The 23,027-nt window shown below is 44.4% G+C and overlaps 1 protein-coding gene across 1 annotated transcript in view; it reads left to right on the top strand.

Annotated features, from left to right (window-relative positions):
- LOC147098527 (annexin A4-like) overlaps nt 1-23,027 on the top strand; it is a 53,072-nt gene that overhangs the window by 11,751 nt on the left and 18,294 nt on the right. The window contains exons 3-8 of the mRNA XM_085970334.1: nt 1,338-1,432; nt 3,006-3,119; nt 4,480-4,570; nt 8,609-8,688; nt 9,359-9,415; nt 11,809-11,902. Coding sequence (XP_085826460.1) covers nt 1,338-1,432; nt 3,006-3,119; nt 4,480-4,570; nt 8,609-8,688; nt 9,359-9,415; nt 11,809-11,902 — 531 coding nt within the window. The remainder of the gene's footprint in view (nt 1-1,337; nt 1,433-3,005; nt 3,120-4,479; nt 4,571-8,608; nt 8,689-9,358; nt 9,416-11,808; nt 11,903-23,027) is intronic.

The raw sequence follows: 23,027 nt of genomic DNA, 5'->3' as shown, positions 1-23,027 counted from the left end.
ATGAGGTATAGAGCTAAATCAAAATTTTAAATAGAATGAAATAAACAAGTTGATATTGTGAATCTGACCATGGATCCCATTAAATATCGAGACACTTACTACTTGACGTTTGGCAGTGTTCCATAGAAGCAATCTTATTCCAATGGTGCCACCTCATGGACATTTCTGTGGGATCTCCCTCACCACCTTAAAAAAAAAAAAAAAAAAGTGCTTTTCAATAAACCATTAAGTCGAATGTCGCACTACTTTGGTGTAGTTTTCATGGTCTAAGCAGGGCGTTGGTTGCAGTCACCTAACTGGCACACGTATTTTTGAGTCTGGTTCTCGTGAATTCTGCGCTGAAGGTTTTCAGAATACTTTGTGATTGGAATTCACTGAGAGACATCAATAATGTGCAATGCCACATCATTCAGTCTACACAGTCCTGAGCCTCTCCGCACACGCATAGCTAAATTTGCTGAATTGGAAAAATCACAATTCATTTGTGACCATGAACAAATCTTGGAAAAGAAACAATCTTGTTTTTTTTTAACTTACATAGATAGTATTTACAGCACAGAAACAAGCCATTCAGCCCAACCTGTCTGTGCCGGTGTTTATGGTCCACACGAGTCTCCTCCCACCCTACTTCATCTCACCCCGTCAAAATATCCTTCTATTCACTCCTCCATCATGTATTTATCTAGCTTCCCCTTAAATGAATCTATTATTCGCCTCAACTACTCCATGTGATAGCAAGTTTCACATTCCACTCTCTGGGTAAAGAAGTTTCTCCTGTATTCCTTATTCGATTTATTAGTGACCATCTTATAGTTTTGAATTTCCCATAAGTGCAAACATCTTCTCTATATCTATTCTATCAAACCCCATCATAATTTTAAAGACCTCTAGTGGGTCACCCCTGAGCTTTGAGGGGTGACCCACTGGAGGTCCAATCCAAACACTGTTTAAGTTATGCAGAGGAACTAATTACAGTTCATGCAGTCATTTTATTTTCTCCTTTCATTTTCTATTTATCCCATACATGAGGACAGAAAGATTCAGTCAGTACTTAGCTCACTGGATCCTGTCAATTCTGTTTGGATAGACTACTGGGCAGGAGAGGTGGCACTCAGATGGGCCGAATGGCCTCCTTCTGAGCCGTTCTGACTCTATGACCTGGAAGGCCCAACAGATGAGTTGCTGTATTCGACAAGCCAGTGTGTATGATGGTGAAAGTTGGGAGTCAAACTCAGGCCTCCAATTGCAAGTCTATTGCTGTACTGTTGCATTTGTAAGTCAGTTATCCAATTAGTATTTTTAATGAAATACTAATTTCCTTGTTCTTAATTCATCAGGAACTGAAGAAGATGTCATTATCGATCTTTTGACAAGTCGAGTCAATGTTCAACGGCAGAAGATCATTCAAGCATTCAAATCAGCTTATGATCAGGTAATGAACATGCCTTAATATTTAGCTTATCTTTTAATATGCTACATACTTGTCATATTCACAGAATCACAGAAACCCCACAATGCAGATAGAGGCCATTTCGGCCCATCGAGCCTGCACCAACACATATCCCACCCGATCCCCGTAACCCCACGTATTTAATCCCCCTAACACTAAGGGTCAATTTATCACAGCCAATCAACCTAACCCGCACATCTTTGGACTGTGGGAGGAAACCGGAGCACCCGGAGGAAACCCACGCAAACACGGGGAGAATGTGCAAACTCCACACAGACAGTCACCCGAGGCCGGATTCGAACCCGGGTCTCTGGCACTGTGAGGCAACAGTGCTAACCACTATGCCATATTATGTGTGAATTCTTCCTTCCTCAAGTGCACCAGCAGAAAACTCAATTTAGCCTTTTTCACATCAAGCATAAACCAAAAATAAAAGTACACACACAAGCATTGCCGACTAGATGGATGAAGTACTTCAGATTTGGAAACTATTGTTATTATAGCTGCAAATACCTATAGCAGTTTGCTGCTGGCTGGTAGGGGCCCACAATCCCTTTCTCCTTAACCACCAGGGAGATGGACACAGCTGCTAACCTGGACATGTCATGAGTTGCTGTCGAATCTGTAAACCATGCAGAGACCAGTGGGTATAATACAGTATGCCTCTTTGGTCATAATCTTGGGCCGTGTAACTCTTGATAGTTATAAATAATTTGAAAAATGCAGGGTTGTAATTGGAAATATGGGTGTTTGAAATCACTCACTTCTTTGTGTAGTCACATTTTTGGAATTGCTACCCTGTTATCTGAGCAGGAACAGTAATAGACATGAGTTTAAATAGTATAGTGCACCATTTATTTCTTGCCTTCTTTAGCATAAGGGCCTCTTTGTAAGTTAAACAAACAGTTATTGTACTTCATTGTAAAGGCAGCATAAAAAGACTTTTAACCTACTCGCATCACTCTCTGCAAAAGCAGCTGCAGTCTGGTTTGCTGTTGGGTGGGAACAATCCCTGTATGTAAGATAATATGTTACCAGGTTTATCATGTAAAAATTAAAGACCACGATTGTTATTGGTAACATGCACCTCCTTGTGCGTGTGATCCTTTCATTCGGCAGTGTGTGTTGAGCTGCAGTAATGATTGATGCGCTGCTGGTAGGGATTGCCACCTTACATTAAAAACTGTTTGCAGATTAATTCATACCAATGTTGGATAAACTTAACAACAGATTATAGTTTTAAACATAGGGCAAGTTGAAGGGGGAATAAGGCAATGGGGCTTCTATCCCTAGGACTGGAAGGACAGGATGCTGATAGTAGTTGTCACTAGATATGCCATAGTATCACCAAAATGATTGAAAATACTTCATAATTTTGGAGGCAACTTGATGCTCTGCTCCGCCATTTCACGCTTTATAACTACAGTCAGAAGCAGCCCCAAGCAAACCTTTGTGTAGCATTTCCTACTTTATTGACCACAGTGTATGTCTTTTACTGACTTTTTTAAACATAAAACTGTTCTGTTGAATAATGCGTTACTAAAATATGCGGCAGAGCCTAATTGAAGAACTGAAGTCCGAGCTTGGAGGGCATTTTGAATCTGTGGTTGAAGGGCTAATGCTGACTCCTGGAAGATTTGATGCCAAAGAACTAAACAATGCAATGGAGGTAAGTCACAGCTATCCATTTTTGTTTTGGGGTTGTTTTTGTAAATAAGATTCCATGGCCTAGAAATTGGGCAGCATAGCATCTCTTAAGTCCCCAAAATGGCAGGCCTTCCGACCGGAAGTGCGCCACCCGCCATATTGGGTAAGGACAAACAAGAGGCATCCTTTACCAATGCCTGAAGCAGGTGTCAGGTCCTTTGCATATTCAAATAAAGAACCAAATGCCTGCTTGAGATCCCTGGTGCAAGATTGGTTTTCCCTGAGGCAGCCAGCACCATTAGGGAAACCCACCCTACAGAATACCAGCAGCAAAAAAGGCAAGTTACTTACCTCTGAATGTGGAGCCGGGAGAAGCAGGAGTGCTCATCCCGACCCCACATTAAATCATCATCCCCCCGACTGCCACTTTTCCTAGCCCCTGGCCCCAAGATCCCTGACATCCGACCCAGGCCCCGATCCAGCGGGCTGTTGCCAGCTCCTGCTACCGCCCCCCCCCCCCCCAGTCTCTGACTGCTTTCTCGCCCTCCCCCCCCGCCACCCCCCCCCCCCCCTGCCCATTAAGGTCATCACTTACCTGTGGGCCGCTGTGGCACTAGCAGCAGCCTGATCTTCCTCCACTCACCTTCTTGGGCTCCTCCCGAAGCGCCGTTCCTATTAGAATGAGGTCCAAGGCCAAATATCCGAGGGTCTTCAGACCTTTCCATTCGTGTGCATGGTCAATACCCTGCTTGATGGGGAGTGCCCACAATGGGTGCTTCCAAATTTCTAGGCCCATATGTTTATCCTAAGTAAGTACGTAAGAACAAAAAGTATGGAATGAGAAAAGCCATTGGGCTCTTCAGGCCCGCTACTTTCACAAAACTTTTACGATCCACAGGGGGAAAAAAATCTTCCTGCTCTTGAATGTTATCCAATGAAAGTGCGTGTGTGTGAGCATCGGATAAAGACAAAATTAGACATCTCATGGTCAAATAGTCTACTAGCACTTGCTGTCTAAGTTTATCTTTACAGAGGGGCCAATAGGTGAGTTAGTAAAGAGTTGTGAGTAGAACCCTATCTTGGCGTGAGTCATAGCTTATGGAAGAGGTGGTGCTAAAATAATTCTTGCACCTCTTTTATTAACTACATACGATCATAAATAATGAGTCTTATTGAACGGCTAACGGTATTGTTCCCTGAGTACCACAAAAATATAACTGGATTTCTTTTGGCAAAATGTCTCATAATATTTAGCAAAGATGAAAGGTCAGTGGTATTTACATTCTCTTGTGTAATCATTTCAGGATGGAATCATCATATCTGCTCTTAAGTTTGATTAAAATCATGGTGTACATAGTTTGACTTCTGTATGATTTTAATAGGGTGCTGGAACCGATGAAAACATCCTAATAGAAATTCTTGCTACGCGAACTAACAAACAAACTTGTGAATTTGCTGAAGCCTACCAAACAGGTAATCTATTTACTTGCTAATTTCCAAAGTATTGAAGGGATCCGTCCTCATAACCGGGCGGGCTGTAGGTATCGAAACTGCACACCTCAGCATTGTGCTCTCTTCCCCACTGCCCACCACCACCCCACTCTCCATAGCCAATCGCTGTGTGTTTGTCTGGTTTTTTTTGTCACCCTTTTTAGGTCTTCTCATACACAGTCCCACTATTTCATTTTTCAATGGCCTTTTGTCAGCAGCAATCTATTACACTACCGTACTCGAAAGTTCCTTCAGTTAACTTACCTTTTGATCTTTGGGACTTGCATATGAATCCAGCTCTAATTGGATCAGTCTCCTTTCGATTTTTAAGGTTATTGGTGAAATGAATTTGGTCACTAAGTTTTCAATCCAGTTCCTCCTAATGTGAGTCAGCTGTACAATTTTGGAACTAATTTGATAAACCAATTCAGAGCGGTTACAAGGATTGACTATCGGAATGGAAAAAGTAACGCTGCTACTAGATCGTATGCATTGTAAGTTGGCGCGCAGACACAGTTTAAGAGTTTCTTTGTAGCGCATTTTTTCCTGTTGATGTCATATCCCATATTCCTGCAAGGCCACCCCAGTACTAATTATGGCACACAATTGTGGATTTAGAGGAAGCTGGCGAGTTTCCCTGTTGCTGTATTGTATACCTTCTGAAAGAAATGTGAAAGTCAGTGTGAAAGTTGAGCCAAAGCCCAGTATGTGATCAGGAGGAAAGGGGAGGTACTTGTTTCATTCAAGAAAATGAGAGCTATAGGATGAGTGGAGAAACTGGGATTGTTTCCTGCCACTGCATTCTCTCTAGGAAGAATCTCAACAATGTTAACATTGAATCCGTATGGGATAAACTGACCGCTTTTAATGCCTTGAGGACCACAAAAGTATTTCAGTCCAAAATTAAAGCTATGGCAAGGATGCTCTAATTTATTCTGAGAGTACTTTGGTGGCCTGCACATTTCAAAAGTTATTGGGTTGTTTTACAGAAAATTAATTTGCAGATATTCTATACAAGAAGTTAGTTTTAGATTTTTTTTGTTGCAGAATTTCACGTATCGGTGGAGTTGCAAATTTCGTGTCTGTGGCATTTCCAGGAGTATACGTCAGTATAATGAGCCCATTAGTGAAGTTGCATATCCAGATATAGTAGTATTATATTGCTTCCGGATTTGGGTGATTCTTTTGGGGGGGCGGCCATAGGTGGTTGAGTGGGGGAAGAGAGAAATAGTAGTTAGTTAGTGAAGCCATGTTTGGAGGTGTCATTGGATGGTGCTGCATTTCCTACATTACAACAGTGACGACACTTCAAAAGTACTTCATTGGCTGTAAAGTGATTTGGGATGTCCTGAGGTTGTGAAAGGCGCTATAGAAATGCAAGCTTGTTTTTTTTCTTGTGCTTTTTTTTTCTAGCGTCTGGACTGGGTGAGAAAAATGTTTGTTTATAAGCTTTGAAGCGTAATTTGTTTGCAATGTTGCGCAATGACATAACACTCAAAAGTATGGAAATATTAGAAATTTCAGTGCGGAAGGATGCCATTCAATCAATCATGCCTGCACCAGTGGAGCTATCTATTCAAATCCCATTCTCTTGCTCTTTCACAGCATTTACACCCTTTTTAATATTTTCCCTCTTCAAATATTTATCGGTCTCTCTTAAATGTTGTGATTGATGTGTCATAATATTTGAAAACATTAATGTATTGTAAGTTCCTCGCAATGTTCATCTTCCCCATGTCATAGAGTTATAACGGCACAGAAGGAGGCCATTCGGCCCATTGAGTCCGTGCCGGCTCTCTAGAGAAATCCAGTCAGTCCCATTCCCCCGCTCTATCCTCGTAGCCCTGCAAGTTTATTTCCCTCAAGTGTCTATCCAGTCTCCCCTTGAAAACATTGAGGCCTAAAAATTCGGTTGATTTGCGCCTCCCGTTTGTGCCCTAAGAGGGCGCAAAGCAACTAGCGCTTGGGCGCGGCGCTGCCAACGCCTCCCACGAAATTCAGCGTGAGGCTAGCAGCTGCAGTAACTGTTAACGCCCCACGGCGCTGCGCCGCTGGCAATGACATCATCGCCGTGCGCAGCGCCCCGCTCACAATCTTCGGTAGCGCCCCCTGACTTACCGCCGGATGCTATGTCCGATGGGGTCAGGGGGGCCTACCTGCGGCCGGGGCGGCGCAAATTAAAGGGAAGGTGCCGGGCGGCTATTTTTGTTGTTGGCCTCCTGCCAGCACCTGCCCGCTTTGCCGTCCCCGGCCTCCTCTGCAGCGCACCCCGCGGAGTGCCGGCTGCGCTTCATGAGCCCGGTACTTCTCTTGAGTGCCGGGCTCTTTTGCTAGTACCGGGACGCGCAAAGAGGGAGCTAACGGGGCGCAAAGCAACTCGCGCCCGGATGTGGCGGCGCCAATGCCTGCCACGAAATTCAGCGGGACGTTCGCGCCGGCGGTAACCATTGGCGCCCCGCTCGCGCTCCGGCCGCGATCTTCGGTAGCGCCCCCTGACTTGCCACCGGACGCTATGTCCGACGGGGTCAGGGGGGCCTACCTGCGGCCGGGGTGGTGCTAGTTAAAGGGGAGGTGGCGGACGGCCATTTTTGTTGCTGGCCACCTGCCAGCACCTGCTTCCGCTGCCGTCCCTGGTCCCCATGATGCCCCCCCCCCCCCCCCCCCACCGCATGTAATTATAGATTTTTTTATTTCAGTGCTGTAAAAATGTGTTTTTTGGGGGATTCCTATTAAGCTTCTGTAAATTCCTATTAAGCATATGTAAATGGAATCCCCCTAAGTATAATGGGAATCCCTTTTCTGGTTGGTTGGGCCTGCCCACATCATCCCAGGGGCGTTTGCGAACTGCCTGCGCCTCTGGGACATGTGGGCCTCCACGCGGGCCCTACGCCCGCAGGCCCAGGAGCGCGAGTCTCCGTGGATCCAGGATCATCAGGTAGGTGCGTAGATTTATTGCGGTTCGGAGGCATCCGCCCACGAGAACCCTCCGATCGGCCAATGTATTTTTAAGTTGGTGGACCTGTACCAATTTTTCCATTTATACATGAAAACAAAAATCAGCCAATCTTCCACCGAAGCAGTTACAGAAGGCCAGATTGCATCCTGAACGTCACTAGGTCTTCATGCTCAACACTGGCAACATTAAAAAATGTAAATGGAAAAGTCTCAAACTATTGTCACCTGGAATTGCAGAAACATAATGGGGGGGAAAGATTGAGTCACGCTCCCTTTGGGGCGCTAACTTCGCCAGCACCCCGAAAAAAATTAGCGCCGCCACGGCCAATTTTCCCAGGTAGCGCCCCGAGAGGGAGGACGGGTGCTACTGGAATCGCCCCGCGTCCCTCTTGTGGTGCTGCAAGGCAATATCACGGCGCTACGTGCCGCGGTACTGCAGGGCCTTCCTCCCCTTATTAAAGGGGAGGGGCCTGGCGCAGCGTGTCCCGGCGCCCAGCTGGGCCACCAGGGATTGGAGGTGAATAGTATAGATGAATTTAAGGGGAGGTTAGATAAGCATATGAGGGTGAAGGGAATAGAAGGTTATGCTGATAGTTAGATGAGGAAAGACGAGAGGAGGCTCGTGCGGAGCATGGACTGGCTGGGCCGAATGACCTGTTTCTGTGCTGTATATTCTATGTAATACTGGGCTTCAGGAATAGATGTTGAGGAAGTTAAAATGGGGAATTTGAGAACAGGGTTAGTTGAGGCCTTAGTGAAACTACTGTAGAATGTTAGCGTCAACATTCCATTACACCACTGCCAAATATCAGATGCAGATGTGAGAGCCTGTTCCTGTGGGAAGGAAGAACGTATGTTGCATGAATTTTTAATATGTGCTGTGTGTATTGTGTTTGTGCAAATTTGGTTTATACGTGTAGCTGTTATTGCTCGGTGTGAGATACATTTCTGAAATGAAATAATCCCAAACGCACATTTTGTATTTATAAGAATGCCACAGGTATAAAAATAAACTTTTCTGTGAGTGAGCGCCTGAACAATATTTGTGTTGTTTCTCTCCTGTAGAGAATGCAATGAGTTTAAAGGATGGTCTCAAGTCAGAGAACAGTGGTGAATTTGAAAATCTTTTGGTGTCCCTGCTAAAGGTCAGTGTGCTGCTTTGTATCCATGCCATTCCATTCCATAGAACAGTATATTCACTTTATATTTTGACACCCCATATTATGACAAAAGGAAAACTGGTATCTCGGAGTTTCAGGAAAATACTGTATTATGAGCTTTTTTTTTCATAATAAAAATAACTGAAGACTTGAGTTCCTCCCCACATCATCGGATGTAATTCTCGACTGTGGAGACCAGTAGCCCCTTGGCTCAATGCCTGGTTTGTGGTGGGCTAGCCAATCACAACAAGGCAATAGTAAGGCTCTCTAATTGGCCTCCCTGCTTCTGTCTTGGGGAGGAAAAGCTCAGCCAGTTGACCGCTGCTGAATAATGCTAGCGTATGGATGTCAGAAAGCACAGGCACGGGCATGGTTGTGATGCCATTCACAGTTCAATAGGCCACTGACATTTGGCGTCGAAACCCACATGTGAGCAATGGCTCCTTGGGTGAGGTACTTTGGAGGGCGGCTCCCCTGGCATGAATCAGTGCCATTAAGAAAGAAGAGGGGGAGAACAACTTTCAGTAAAGAAATCTGGAGCAATAACCGATTTCCGTAACTGTGTGTTTTGAACATTGATTAGATTCTTGAATAATTGTGCTATGATTTTTACGCAATGAAGTTCTGCTCAAACAGAGGTGCGCTTTCTTTTTAGGGAAAGCGAGATGAAAGTAACCATGTGGACGAATGTCTCGCAAAGGTAGATGCTCAGGTAAGTACTGTGCTTTTTACGCAACATTCAGATTGATTACGGGTGTTGGATGAGGATTCGAGAACCAGCCCCATTCATGACAAATGCAGTCCTCAGCCACCAAGCTCTATTTCTGATTTTTGAGAGGGAATGGCAGGCCACAAAATCTAATGGCCACAACGAACTAGACATAAAATTATTTGATCATTACAGAGTCCTGTGTGTAATTACTAAACAATGTTAGAATTCTGGGTGGGGAAATATTGGGAGATCCCTTTTAATTCCAAGATTAGTCATAAAACTGGTCAGAATCACAGAAACCCCACAGTGCAGATAGAGGCCATTTCGGCCCATCGAGCCTGCACCGACACATATCCTACCCGATCCCTGTAACCCCTACACCAACACATATCCCACCCTATCCCCCTAACGGTCAATTTATCATAGCCAATCAACCTAACCCGCACATCTTTGGACTGTGGGAGGAAACCGGAGCCCCCGGAGAAAACCCACGCAAACACGGGGAGAATGTGCAAACTCCACACAGACAGTCACCAGAGGCCGGATTCGAACCCGGGTCCCTGGCTCTGTGAGGCAACCGTGCTAACCACTATGCCACCGTGCTGCCACGATTAAACGTCTAAGGACATGTTAGCAAAAAACTTTCTTAAAAAAACTCTGCTGTAATTTTGTTAAATCACAACCAAGTTATTACCCTTGGATAGATAATGAATCTACTTAAGAAACTTGCAGTGATGAGTCACAACCAATTCTTTGGTGTGGTCGTCATTCATGGCGCTGCCTACCTGCTGCTGACAAAAAGGGATACACCTACCTTGAATATCATTGAATATATTATTCAATATATGTTCAAGGGTATAATTTAATCTGATCGCTGCCTTCAGATATTAGTTAGAAACTGCATAAAATGACTGATAGCCCTGAATGAGATTACATGCTCATCCCTCCCAGATATCCATTATTCTCAATAAAATATCCTAATTTGTACACTTTTTTGCTTATTAACTACTTTCTACCCAAATTTGCAACTGACTCATCTGAAATCCTAAAGTTTAGCCTAATTAATAGTGGGAAAATTTGTGTTTTTCCTTTTTTATTATCCAGGTAGATTTCCATTTATCCCTCTAAATTTTTACCTGTCCTTCCAAGTGTCAGCCGTGGCTCAGTGGGCAGCACCCTCGCCTCTGAGGCAGGAGGTTGTGGGTTCATAGTCCCACTCCAGAGACTTGAGCACATAAAGCTAGGCTGACACTCCGGTGCAGTGCTGAGGGAGCGCTGCACTGGTCAGAGGTGCCATGTTTCGGATGAGACGTTAAACCGAGGCCCCGTCTGCTCTCTCAGGTGGATGTAAAAGATGCACTATTTCGAAGAAGAGTTATCCCCGGTGTCCTGGCCAATATTTATCCCTCAACAAAAACAGATTATCTGGTCATTATCACATTGCTGTTTGTGGGAGTTTGCTGTGCGCAAATTGGCTGCTGCGTTTCCTACATTACAACAGTGACTCCACTTCAAAAGTTTAGTGGCTTTGAGACGTCTGGTGATCATGAAAGGTGCTATATAAATGCAAGTCTTTCTTTCTTTTAAGGTCATGAGCTAACTGTTGCCAGGAGGTCAAATGGGTGCCCTTCTCCCATATCACCACCAAGGCTGTTCTGAATCTGATATTCGACCTCTTGCCCCAAAAGGAACTGCCTGGTGTCCACTCACTGTCACCTTGCACCAACACAACTGGGACCTTGGTAGAGTGCAGGATCGAACCTGTCAGATTACATTGGCGATCCAATATGTTGCAGTACCATGCAAGCCCCAGAAAATGTATATTGTGCCTTGTCAAAGAGAGACATTACATTTATATAGCATCTTATCATTTCCTTAGGACCTCTCGATGCACTTCACAACCAATGAGTTACTTTTTGAAGTGTAGTCACTGGGGCAGAGGCAGCAGCCAATTTCTGCACAGGGATGTCATACAAACAGCAAATGGAATGGTGCTGCTGTTTGAGGGAGGAATGTTGGCCAAGTCACCGGTAGAATTTCCTGCTCATTTTCGAATAGTGTCCCAAGAATTTTTAGGCTCTTTAAAGCCTAATTTAAAAGATGGCACCTCCAACAATACAGCACTCCTTTAGTACTGCACTGCATGAAAATATTAGCTTAGAGTAATGGCTCAAGTCCTGGAGTGGTGTTTGAACCAACAACCTTCTGACTCAGACATAAGCGTACTACTAATTGAGCCATGCTGACAGTTTAGGACTTCAACAAAGGACTTCTATCAAAACAAGTCGTTCTTCCTGATTTTGTGATGATGAGATTTGATCACTTGTGCATTCATTTACAATTCTGGTATCCACTCATGCTCTTTTTAAATGATCAATGTGCTTTCCTTTCAGGAGTTGTTCTCTGCAGGAGAAGACAAGTGGGGAACTGATGAGACAAAATTCATTAAGGTCTTCTGCAGGCGGAACTTTGCTCACCTACGAAGAGGTAGAGTGAAAGTGTACAGCATTCTAGAATGTGTGAACGTGCTCCACTTTTATAATGTTGTCTATGTTAATATTTTTCATTAAATTAGCTTTCCTTCACTGGCTGACAAACAAGCCATCCACTCATCCCAACATTTCACGAGTGGTGTGCCCAGAGAACCAGAAACATGTGCAAATTTGCTGAGGTTAGCTCATTTTATACGCAGGCGCATGCAGCACCTGGAAAGTGTTGCCGCTGTTTAGTGGCCATATTATCGGCCCCATAATGTAGGCTGTAAGGATAGAATATGTCGAGTTTTGCTTGGTTTTCTGTTGGAGATGAGGTGCAAGCTTTACAGGACCCTTCCTCAGGAGATGAAATGGATTGGCTGGAGTCCACAATATGTGGGTGGTACATGTTGTGTTGAACAACCAAGTTTGATGAGCTTACTGTTTTTTTTCCCCCTTGTTTTATGCTTTCTTATGTTCATGTCATTAGGTTACTGAACCTTGGCAACTGAGAATTAATATATGGTACTACATGATGTAGTGTAATCTTATAGTGTTAAATGTTAACCAGATTTAAAGGATTTAAAACTAAGATGAAGAAATAAGTTCAAGTCATTACATGTTGATTTTAATGGTTTAGTGTTGAATGGCTCCTCAAGGACTTAATAGTTGCAAATGATAAGGACCTGAAATCAAAGAGGGATCTACAAGAAATGAAACCAGTGTAGGAATTCGGGTTGACCTCAGCAGGTATTAAACGAATGCCTACTAAATAATCGAGTTCGACTTCAGGAGAACAATCTAGAAGTTGTTTATTTACAAGAACAGATGAAATGCAGCAGGTAAGGCGGCTGGATGCAGGAGCACTGTGAAGTAGGTCTTTCCCCAACGGGGACGCCATGAGGACTGAGTCCGCAGTCCTGTGGATAGCGTGATGACGTCATCACGCTTGGCTGTGTTTTCCCGCGCTTCGGGCATCACGTGACCGCGTCGTGACGTCAGCGCGTTCGCCCGCGCTTGGGGCGGTCACGTGACCCGCGCCGATACGTCAACGCGTCTACCTGGCACTGAGGCTGGCTGTTGCGGCCAAAGTTGCGGGAGCGAGAGGCACCCGGCGCTGCCGCTGGCCGATGCGGCCAAAGTCGCGAGAGCGGGAGGCGCCAGCACCGCAGCTGGCCGATGCGGCCGAAGTCGCAGGCGCGGTAGGCCGAGCTGTGCCGGCGGCCGTCGCGCCTGCGTCACGTGATGCGCAACGTGACGTCAGCGCGTTAGGTCGCGTCTTAAAGGGGCAGTGGCCCAAACAGGTAAGTTTAAAGGGGCAACGGCCCAAACAGGTAAGTTATGTACATACAAAGGTAAATTAAAGGGAATTATGTATATACATAGTAAGGGACAACCGGTGGTACCGCCACACCAGCCTAAATATAAATAAAACAGGAAAGGAGAGCATAGGAAAGAATTAAGTAAGGGAGGACATTGATGGCCAGGGAATAAATAGTGTCCATAATAAAACAGGGGAGCTGGAGGCGTTGCGAGGAACCAGACGTAGTAGGGATTATGAGACATAGCTACAGAAAAATCAGGACTGGGAATTAAACATTGCAGTGTATAACATATTTAGAAAAGATAGAGGGGGGGAAAAGGGGGGGATGGAGTAGCTGTACTTATTAGGGATAACATAATGGCAGTAGAAAAAGTGACGCAGATATCAGCGAGACAGAAATAGAATCCATGTGGATAGAGATAAAAGATAATAAAGGATCAAACACACTAGTAGGGCTAGTCAACAGAGACCAGGAAAAATATATTCCGCTAAAAAACAAGAACAAGCTAAACACTAATGAGACACCGTGGATGAATAAAGCTATAAGGGACCAATTGAGGTTGAGGAAAGAGGCCTACATTAAGTACATGGACAGCAGGGGAGAGCATGATAAGGGAGAATACGAAAAGATTAGGAGAGAAGTCAAAAAAACAATTAGTAAAGCAAAGAGGAACTATGAAATTAAATTATCAAGGAACATAAAACAAAATAGTAAAATATTTTACAGGCACATCAATAAAAAAAGGAAGATCAGAATGGGGATAGGGTCATTAAGGGATGGACAGGATAATACCACTGGCAGTGATAGAGAGATGTCAGAAATATTAAATAATTACTTTGCTTCAGTATTTACCAGGGAGCTAGAACATGTGGATATGACATTGGATAATGAGATTACTAATAAAATAACTGCATTTAAAATAAATAGAGGAGAAATATTAAATAAACTAAGAAAACTCAAAGAGGATAAAACGCCTGGTCCGGACGGATTACATCCACCATCTTAAAAGAATCTAGGGAAGAGATAGCAGAGGCATTACTACACATATTTAATAATTCATTAGAAAAAAGTGTAGTGCCGGAGGACTGGCGGATATCTAACATAATACATATATTTAAGAAGGGAGATAGAACATGTCCAAGGACCTATAGACCAGTCAGCTTAACATCGGTGGTAGGAAAAATAATGGAATCCCTACTAAAGGAGAAAATAGAAGAACAGCTGGAAACCAAAAATATAATAATGAATAGTCAGCAGGGATTTCAAAAGGGAAAGTCTTGCTTGACCAACCTCATTGAATTTTTTGAAGAGGTAACAGAGAGATAAGACAATGGTAATGTAGTAGATGTAATTTATCTAGATTTTCAAAAGGCCTTCGATAAGGCACCACATAATAGGGATAAAGGGTAGCTATTCAGAGTGGCAGAAGTTGGAAAGTGGTGTTCCACTAGGATCAGTGCTGGGACCACTGTTGTTCACAATTTATATTAACGATTTAGACTTTGGAATCAAAAACACAATTTCTAAATTTGCAGATGACACCAAATTGGGGGAGATAGTCAATACTGAGGAGGACTGCAACAAATTACAGGAAGACATTAATAAACTTGCAGAATGGGCATATAATTGGCAAATGAATTTCAACACCGATAAATGTGAGGTAATACATTTTGGTAGGAAGAATAGGGAGGTCACTTATTAATTGGAGGGTGTGAGTCTGGGTGGGGTAGAGGAGCAAAGGGATCTCGGAGTACAAATCCACAAATCACTAAAAGTAACAACACAGGTTAACAAGGCCATAAAAAAAGCAAACCAAGCACTAGGATTTATTTCTGGAGGAATAGAATTGAAAAGTAGTGAAGTTATGCTAAACTTGTATCGAACCTTGGTTAGACCACACTTGGAGTACTGTGTACAATTCTGGTCGTCATATTATAAAAAGGATATAGAGGCACTGGAGAGGGTTCAGAGAAGATTTACGATGATACCAGAAATGCGAGGGTATACCTATCGGGGAAGGATGAACAGGCTGGGTCTCTTGTCTCTTGAAAAGAGAAGGCTAGGGGTGACCTAATAGAGATCTTTAAAATTATGAAAGGTTTTGATAGAGTGGATACAAAGAGAATGTTTCCACTTGTGGGGAAGAGCATAACTAGAGGCCATCAATGTAAGATAGTCACTAAGAAATCAAATAGGGAATTCAGAAGAAACTTCTTTACCCAGAGAATGGTGAGAATGTGGAACTTGCTGCCACAGGGAGTGGCTGAGGCGAATAGTATAGATGTATTTAAGGGGCAGTTAGACAAACATATGAGGGAGAAGGGAATAGAGGGTTATGCTGATAGATTTAGATGAGGAAAAACGGGAGGAGGCTCGAGTGGAGCATAAACACCGGCATTGACTGGTTGGGCCGAATGGCCTGTTTCTGTGCCCTATATCCTATGTAATCCTATGTAAGATGCTGGTAGAGCAATGTGTTTCAATATGGTATGAGTTTTCCAGAAATGCTCATCATGTTTGCACTTCCTCAAGTTGTAGCTTTAAGGTGGTGCTATTGGGTTGCATCCAGTGGTAACCCATAGGAAAATGTTCCGATTGTAAAACTGAGCTTGGCTCAGTTGGTGTTACTCTGGTCCGTGGATAAGAAATGTTCTAGATTCAAGCCTGATGCTGGGTTTGAGGTAATATCTAAGTTGATGCTCCACTGCAGTACTGAGGGATGCCAAACAGGCCAGAACTGAATGATAAAGGAATAATTTATATTTATGATTTTATTTAACTTCATATATAGCAGCTTTTCAGTAGCTTACAAACTCTGTCTTACAGACTGACTCCTTGTCCAGTCTGAAATAAACTGGCTGTTTAATTCAAACATTGATATTTCAGGGGCCATCTCTAAATTCTCCTGCTCAATCCAATATATAATTACATAGTCTGTCCCAGTGAATATTAAAGATCACATGACACTATTTAAAGAAAAGCAGGAAGTTCTCCCGATGTCCGGGCACATTTCCTCAATCAGTATCGTACACGCACAAAAGAAATTTATCACGTTGTTTGCTTGTTGTGGGAAGTTGCTGGCTGTTATGTTTGCCTGCCTAACTCACTGCTCTTCGAAAGGAATGAATTATATCAAGTGCTTTTTGAGATGCTTTGACATAGCAAGGCCCAATGAAACAGTGTATATTTAAGATTAGTGGGTTGTACACAAAACATAATTTCACAAAACTATTAAATACTTGAACAATCCAGTGGGTGGCTGCAGGCGATCTGACACAGTAAGTCACAAATCTCGAATTCTAAATCGACAACAATGGAAAGATAAGAACTGAGAAACAAAATTGCTGCGAGCTCACTGGAGGCAGGGAGTCACAGCCTCCTCATTCTCACTGGCAGCAGTGTTGGGAAGAGAACCGGCAATATTTTATTTGGTGTCAAAGGAATTAATCAAATCACTTGCAGAAGAAACCTGCTGAAAAGCAATTCTAACAATTAACGTCCCATCTAGAGGGGACCTTTTAGAAAGAGGGCATAGCATAATCAGAAGGAGTGGTATTTATCTTCTATCTGGGACAGGGACATACCATCTCAGCACAAGCCCCTGCCCAACATCAAAATAACCTTCTTGGAAGGGGCAATGGCCATCAACAGTGATTAGCATTTATTCACCCAAGGACTGCGCCACCACCCCTCTCCCGCCTCCCCACCCCCCCCCCCCCAACATCTATCTACCATCTAACAGGCCTGATAGTTAGCCAGATACTGTTGTCGACCTTCACCCTAACACCAATTAAATATGATGAAGATCATTCAGCTCCTGCACCTATTCTTTTATTGACCATGTAAAATCCAATCTATCAGTGGTTCTACCCAAGGCATTGCACCTGCCTAGAAACGGTTCTACCAGTGACTGTCTGTTCCATATCTGTTCCATCCCCAATGTAAATCGGTCAAATCTCCAGAATAACTCTTGAACTTTGCATCTTCCATCATACGAATTACTTCAGATACACACTTCCTTTACAGCAGACACAGTTTTCCCCAAGAAACCTAAATATACCAACACACTCCACTGGCTTGCTCCAGTTTCCCAAAATTACATATTACGTATGGAAGCAGTCGAAAATGATTGTAGAAAAAAATTCAGGTGTGGTGTCTCTTTATTTGCAAGACATTTCACCATGTTCTGTAAACTGAGGTATTTCATTAAAGGGAAAGACGAAAGTTCATACACAGTGGGTGGCGAGAATGTGGATCCCGCTGCCACGTGGAGTGATTGAAGCAGAGCATGGACACGTTCAAGGGGAGGCTTGATGGATACGTGAGGGAGAATGCAATAGAGGAATGTGGGGGCGGGATGCGGCGAGGTTATTGGAGTAAGGGAGGCTCATGAGCAATGTCCTCTTTAATTATTTTTGTTGGATGCGTGGCCCATTCAAAGTACCGCGCATGCACGGTTTTTCCCATTTAAAAGCTGGTGAGCCGGCTGTGCGGGAGCTCCAGAGCGCCAGGCGGCCGCGCAGCTTAGAGGGATCATTGCTCTTGAGGTGTATAAATCCCGGCGTGGAGCAGTCGGGCCAAATGATCTGTTTCTGTGCTGTAGATTCTATGTACAGGAAACTTTCTGGTATCCGGCACCGACGGGACCGAGCTGGTGCCGTTAGATCAAAACTGCCGTAGAAACCAGCGCTAATGTTATAACATACGGAGCTCAGAGCTCCGTGTGAAGCAACAAACCCTGTTGCTTAGCAACAGCTTCAAAACAGTCGGCGCAGCTTGCAAGCATCTAGCTGAAGCTGTTGCTTAGCTACAGAGACGCTTGCAGAGCCAGGACTGGAGAAAAGAAGCAACGAAAAGAAAAAAATTTATCTGAACCGACTCCTGAATTTTGCCGGTAGATAGAGCTTTCCGGACATTTAACCTCCGGATAAACGAAAGTTTCCTGTAATACAGTCATGAATTCAGCTGTTTCTATTCTGCTGCCGTATAAACTTCCCAATGTCTTGCAATAAAGACGCCATCCTGACATTTTTTTCGAAAATAAATTTCAAGTGTATCCATGCAAATTCATATTTTTTGGAAACCAGTGCTGGCTAGAGTTAGTTGATCGTTTTTTTTTAATCAATTCAGTTGTAAATTTACATTTATGATTTAAATGTTATGATACACAAGCACAAGGCTGTGTGTGGCTTATGAAACAGCAGCGATTTAATGCTTCAAGTGTTATAAAGCAGTTTACTTGTCTGACTGCTGTTCGGCTACAGGGTCACGCATCAATTTCTTCTCTTTGGCAAGTAGTTCCTGATGCGCCATCAATTACTCGAAAGACTGAGGTTGAGCGAGTAACAATCAGGCTTTTATTAACTACAGAATGAAGGTCTTGTCTCGAGTGGTCGACCCGTCCAGAATACTAAGGGACTGGGAGGTAGTCACTTATATACCTGGAATAGTGGGAGGAGTCAGCCGAGGCATATCCAGACCTGTACCTAGTGGAATACACATACAGACACAGACAGGTATGACAGTGGTTTACCACAGTTCCCTGTCATCATTGTGCTTTCTACAGCATAGATCGATCTAGTCCCAAGCCTCTGTGGCTGGAATTTTACCGGCGCTCAGAGTGCGGGTTCGCAGGCGGGTCCGCTGTCAAAATCAAAAGATTGACCTGAACAGACCCGACCCCAAGTGGCGGGTCAGCCAATTTCGATAGTTAAAAGGTAGTTAAGCAACATTTTACCATATACTTACCATTTTACCAACTTTTCCACGAGTTTCCCGGAGCGTGGGGATCACATCAGGTAAGTAGGTCGGGTGTTGTGTCAGCATGGAATGATTTACTAACCTGACAGTTGCAAATGGTCTATGAAAGCTCCCATTTCATAGGTCTTCATTTTCCAAGGTTAGAAGCTGTTGCTTACTGCATTTAGAAGACAGATTGAGCTTTATGCAGGTTGCAAGTGTTTGGAACAAACTTTCTATCCAGTGTCACCTCATTGGAACAACCTCTCACCACTGACAGATCGCTTCTGTCATCTCAAGTTCATCTGCCATCTATTACATCAGCATCGGTGCCCTTGAAAAAAATCTCACCTTTGTCCTCAGAATCCCACCACGATCAGCCCAAACACCAGCGTCACCGAGCACACCAACAGCACCAACATCCACACCAACCTTCTCCGCAATTAACTGATGCTGCACAGGGCATCATCACCCATGCATTTGCTGCCCGGGACGCCAGCGATGGCCTCACCATGTCCAGATTTACTTCACTTGACGCTGTACACCTGGCTGCCACACGATGCGCCAGGTTGGCACCACCCCACACCAACACCATAAAGCATCCCTACAATGTTCAAGCCACTCCTTTCGCACTCATCACCATGGGGAGGGGGGGAACGTTATGTCTCACCATTCACTGCAACTCACTAAGCCACTTCCAAAGGTGCACACAAATCTGTCCAAGAACGCAAAGTGTTCAAAATAAAGATTTCAATGTTTGACAGCACATTACCAGAAACTTCACATGAACATTGGCTAAACCACCCAAGTGCCTAGCCTTGTGTGTTGTTAGTTGGTATGATTGCACTAGGATGAGGGTGAGTGTGAGTGTGAGGGGTGGCTAGTGAGATGGGGAAGTGATAATGTAGATAGAGAGGGATGGGTGGAGGTGCAAGATAGGTTGGTGTGAGTAAGGTTGTGCAGGAGTAGGGTAGGGAAGGCCGAGTGATGGGGATGCGATGAGTGGCACAGCAGGATGAGGTTGAGTGTGACTTGGCAGTAACGTTTCGTGATCTACTGAAATCATTGAAAGGTTTGCACCACTGCAGCCTGGTCCCCCTGACAACATCCCTGCTTGTGCCCTCCTGTGCAATGTGCAACCAGGCTGTGTTGGTCTCCTGGGGAGGTCGCTTCCACCCTTGGAAGGGAAGAGAATCTCCCTGCATGCTGTGACTCCCTCCATAAGCATATGGAGGGTGTCATGTGTGAGCCTGGGTGCAGCCGTGCACCTCTGTTCAGTGCTTGTCAGTGTTTGCAACACCTCAATGCTGCAGAAAACTGACAAAATGAATGTGGACATGGCCCCTTTAAGGAAACTGGCTGATGATGCGTCGTCAAATGATGTCATCAGTCCCGCTTCCATTTAATTGGCTGGGAACCTCGCAGGGTGGGCTTAACAAGCCCAATCAACGTAAAATCACTCGGAGTGTGGGCTGCAGCGGGCAGGGACCGGGACACCGACCCCGGATCTGGCCCGGTCGGCGAAATCGTGGCCAAAGTGTGACCACTACACCTCCCAAATAGCCAAAAGCATTCAACACCAGAGCGAGGAAGAACTGAAAGACACTAACAAGTGTACATATTGAACACATACTGTCAGTCACGTCAGAGAGATACAACTCTTCTTTAATATATTATAACCGATAGTACAGTATTTATATTTCTGGTGTTGCCAGAAACTTACCATCAGGTCACAGACAACACACTTAAATCAGAAACCAAGTGCAGCTTTCTAATGTATTCCATATATTCATTTTTAAAGAGAAATCAATCTGCATTAGGTTTTAGTCGCATTTTATGAATGGCTTTAAACAGTCATTCAACCTAATCACTCCTGGAAGTGGATCAACTCCACGAGATGGAAAAAGATTCTGCTCCATCACCTTTTGATCTGCAATATCAGAATTGTACACTAAACATTCCATGGATATGGAATGGATATCTGGTTTGAGTAAAAAGTAAAATATAATATACTTTGTCTCATTCTTTGTAGTTTCAGACTGGTTACTTGACCTTGATATTCATTAGTTCCTTCTTTCATTGCCAGTGAATCTAGGAAAAACTGGTGTAGCACAATAGCCGGGTGGTCCAGGCCCCAGGGCTATTCAGCAGAAGGAGTAAACATCAATGATATTTTACAGGGCATGCCACCTACCAGTTAGCAAGACTCAACGCTGCAATTCCTATTCTCCGTTAACTGCCACGTCATTTTAGCAGCTATGTCCAACATGGAAACATATAGCTGCACTATACTTGTGCAGCCATTTTAATAAATCTACAATGATAGTGAATGTTTCAGAACAGAACTCATGTTCTGTACAAAGCTGTTAACTCTTAAGTTGCCAGCAGAGACACAGGCTGCGATTTCGCTGACCGAGGTGGGTCCGGGGCGGCCGGGGTCGGTGTACATTTTCTGTTAATGTGTTGTCAAACATTGAAATCTATATTTTCAACACTTTGCCTTATCTGTGCTCACCTTTGGAAGTGTCTTAGTGAGTTGCAATGAATGGTGAGACATACCTCCCCGCTCCGCCCCCCCCCCCCCCCCCACACAATTGTGATGAATGTGAAAGGAATGGCTTGGACATTGTAGAGATGCTTTATGGTGCTGGTGTGGGGTGGTGTCAACCTGGCGCATCATGTGGCAGTCAGGGTGTACAGCGTCAAGTGAAGTAAATCTGGCCATGGTGAGGCCATCGCTGGCCTCCCGGGCAGCAACATTGTCGGGTGCTGATGACCTGTGTTAGGTGATTGCGGAGAAGGTTGGTAATGTTGGTGTGTCTGATGATGATGATGATTTTGGGGCTGACTGGGGAGGGATTCAGAGGATCAAAGTGAGATTTTTTCAAGGGCACCGATGTTGCTGGAATAGATGGCAGCTGAAGTTGAGATGACAGAAGTGATCTGTCAATGGTGAGCGAGCTTGCTCCAAGGAGGTGACAGTGGATAGAGAGTTTACTTCAAACACTTCCAAACTGCATACAGCTCAAAAGTGTCTTCCAAGTCCTAAAGGCTCAAACTTCTGGCATTGGAAAGTGAACAGCTGTGAAATGGTAGCTTTCATACCACTTTTGCAGCTGTCACCTATTCACAGCAATGGGGAGACATAGCGAACCCGACCTACTTACCTGACGTGATATCTGAACGATGTGAACCTCATTAAAAAGGCGGTAAAATAGAAACAGGCTGGGAAAATAGTAGTTAACCAGCATTTAACAAGCGTTTAACTATCTTAACTGCCTCCCCCACACTTCGTGTCAGGTCTGTTCTGAAATCGCAGGCCCGACACCTTGGAAGCTTATTTGGAGCGGGGTCCCAACCCGCTGTCAATCATTTTGATTTTGACAGCAGATCCGCCTCCAAACCCGCACTCTGAGCGCTGGCCAAATTCAGCCCCTTGTGTTCCTGGCCAACGGCTAATGCAAGTTAGTGGGAGTTACTGTCTGGAGCAGAGGGTTCAACCAGCACTTCCAGGACCACGTGTACAGCCGGTGACTGGCAATCTGGCCGTCAACTTGAGCTCATCCAAAACTCTGCTGCCTGTATCCGAACTCGCAGCAAGCCCTGTTTGCCCATCACCCCAGTGCTCACTGACCTGCATTCGCTCCCAGTCCGTCAAAGCCTTGATGATTTTTTTTTAAAATTCTCATCTTTGTTTTCAAATCCCTCCATGCCTTCTCACCTCCCTGTCTCTTTCACCTACTCCAACCCTAAACTCCTCTGAGATCGCTATGCTCCTTCAATTCTGGACATTTGCGCATCTCCCGTTTTAATCGCTCCACCATTGGTTAACGTGCTTTCAGCTGTCTAGGCCCTAAGTTTGTGGAATTCCCTCCCTAAACCCCTCTACCTCTCGCTACTCCTTTCAGACACTCCTTAAAACCTACCTCCCACCTGTCCTAAATTCTCCTTACGTGGCTCGTGTCAAATTTTGTTTGATCACGCTCCTGTGAAGCACCTTTGGACGTTTTACTACCTCCAAAGGCGCTATATAAATGCAAGTTGTTATTGTTGGGGTCCATTTTCACTTTTTAT

This window comes from Somniosus microcephalus, chromosome 29 (genome assembly GCF_052327205.1).
Source record: "Somniosus microcephalus isolate GS21.2 chromosome 29, FLI_Smic_1.0, whole genome shotgun sequence".
NCBI classification, from domain to species: Eukaryota; Metazoa; Chordata; class Chondrichthyes; order Squaliformes; family Somniosidae; genus Somniosus; species Somniosus microcephalus.
The sequence above is the reverse complement of the archived record's forward strand: the minus strand, read 5'-3'. Positions and strand labels throughout refer to the sequence as shown.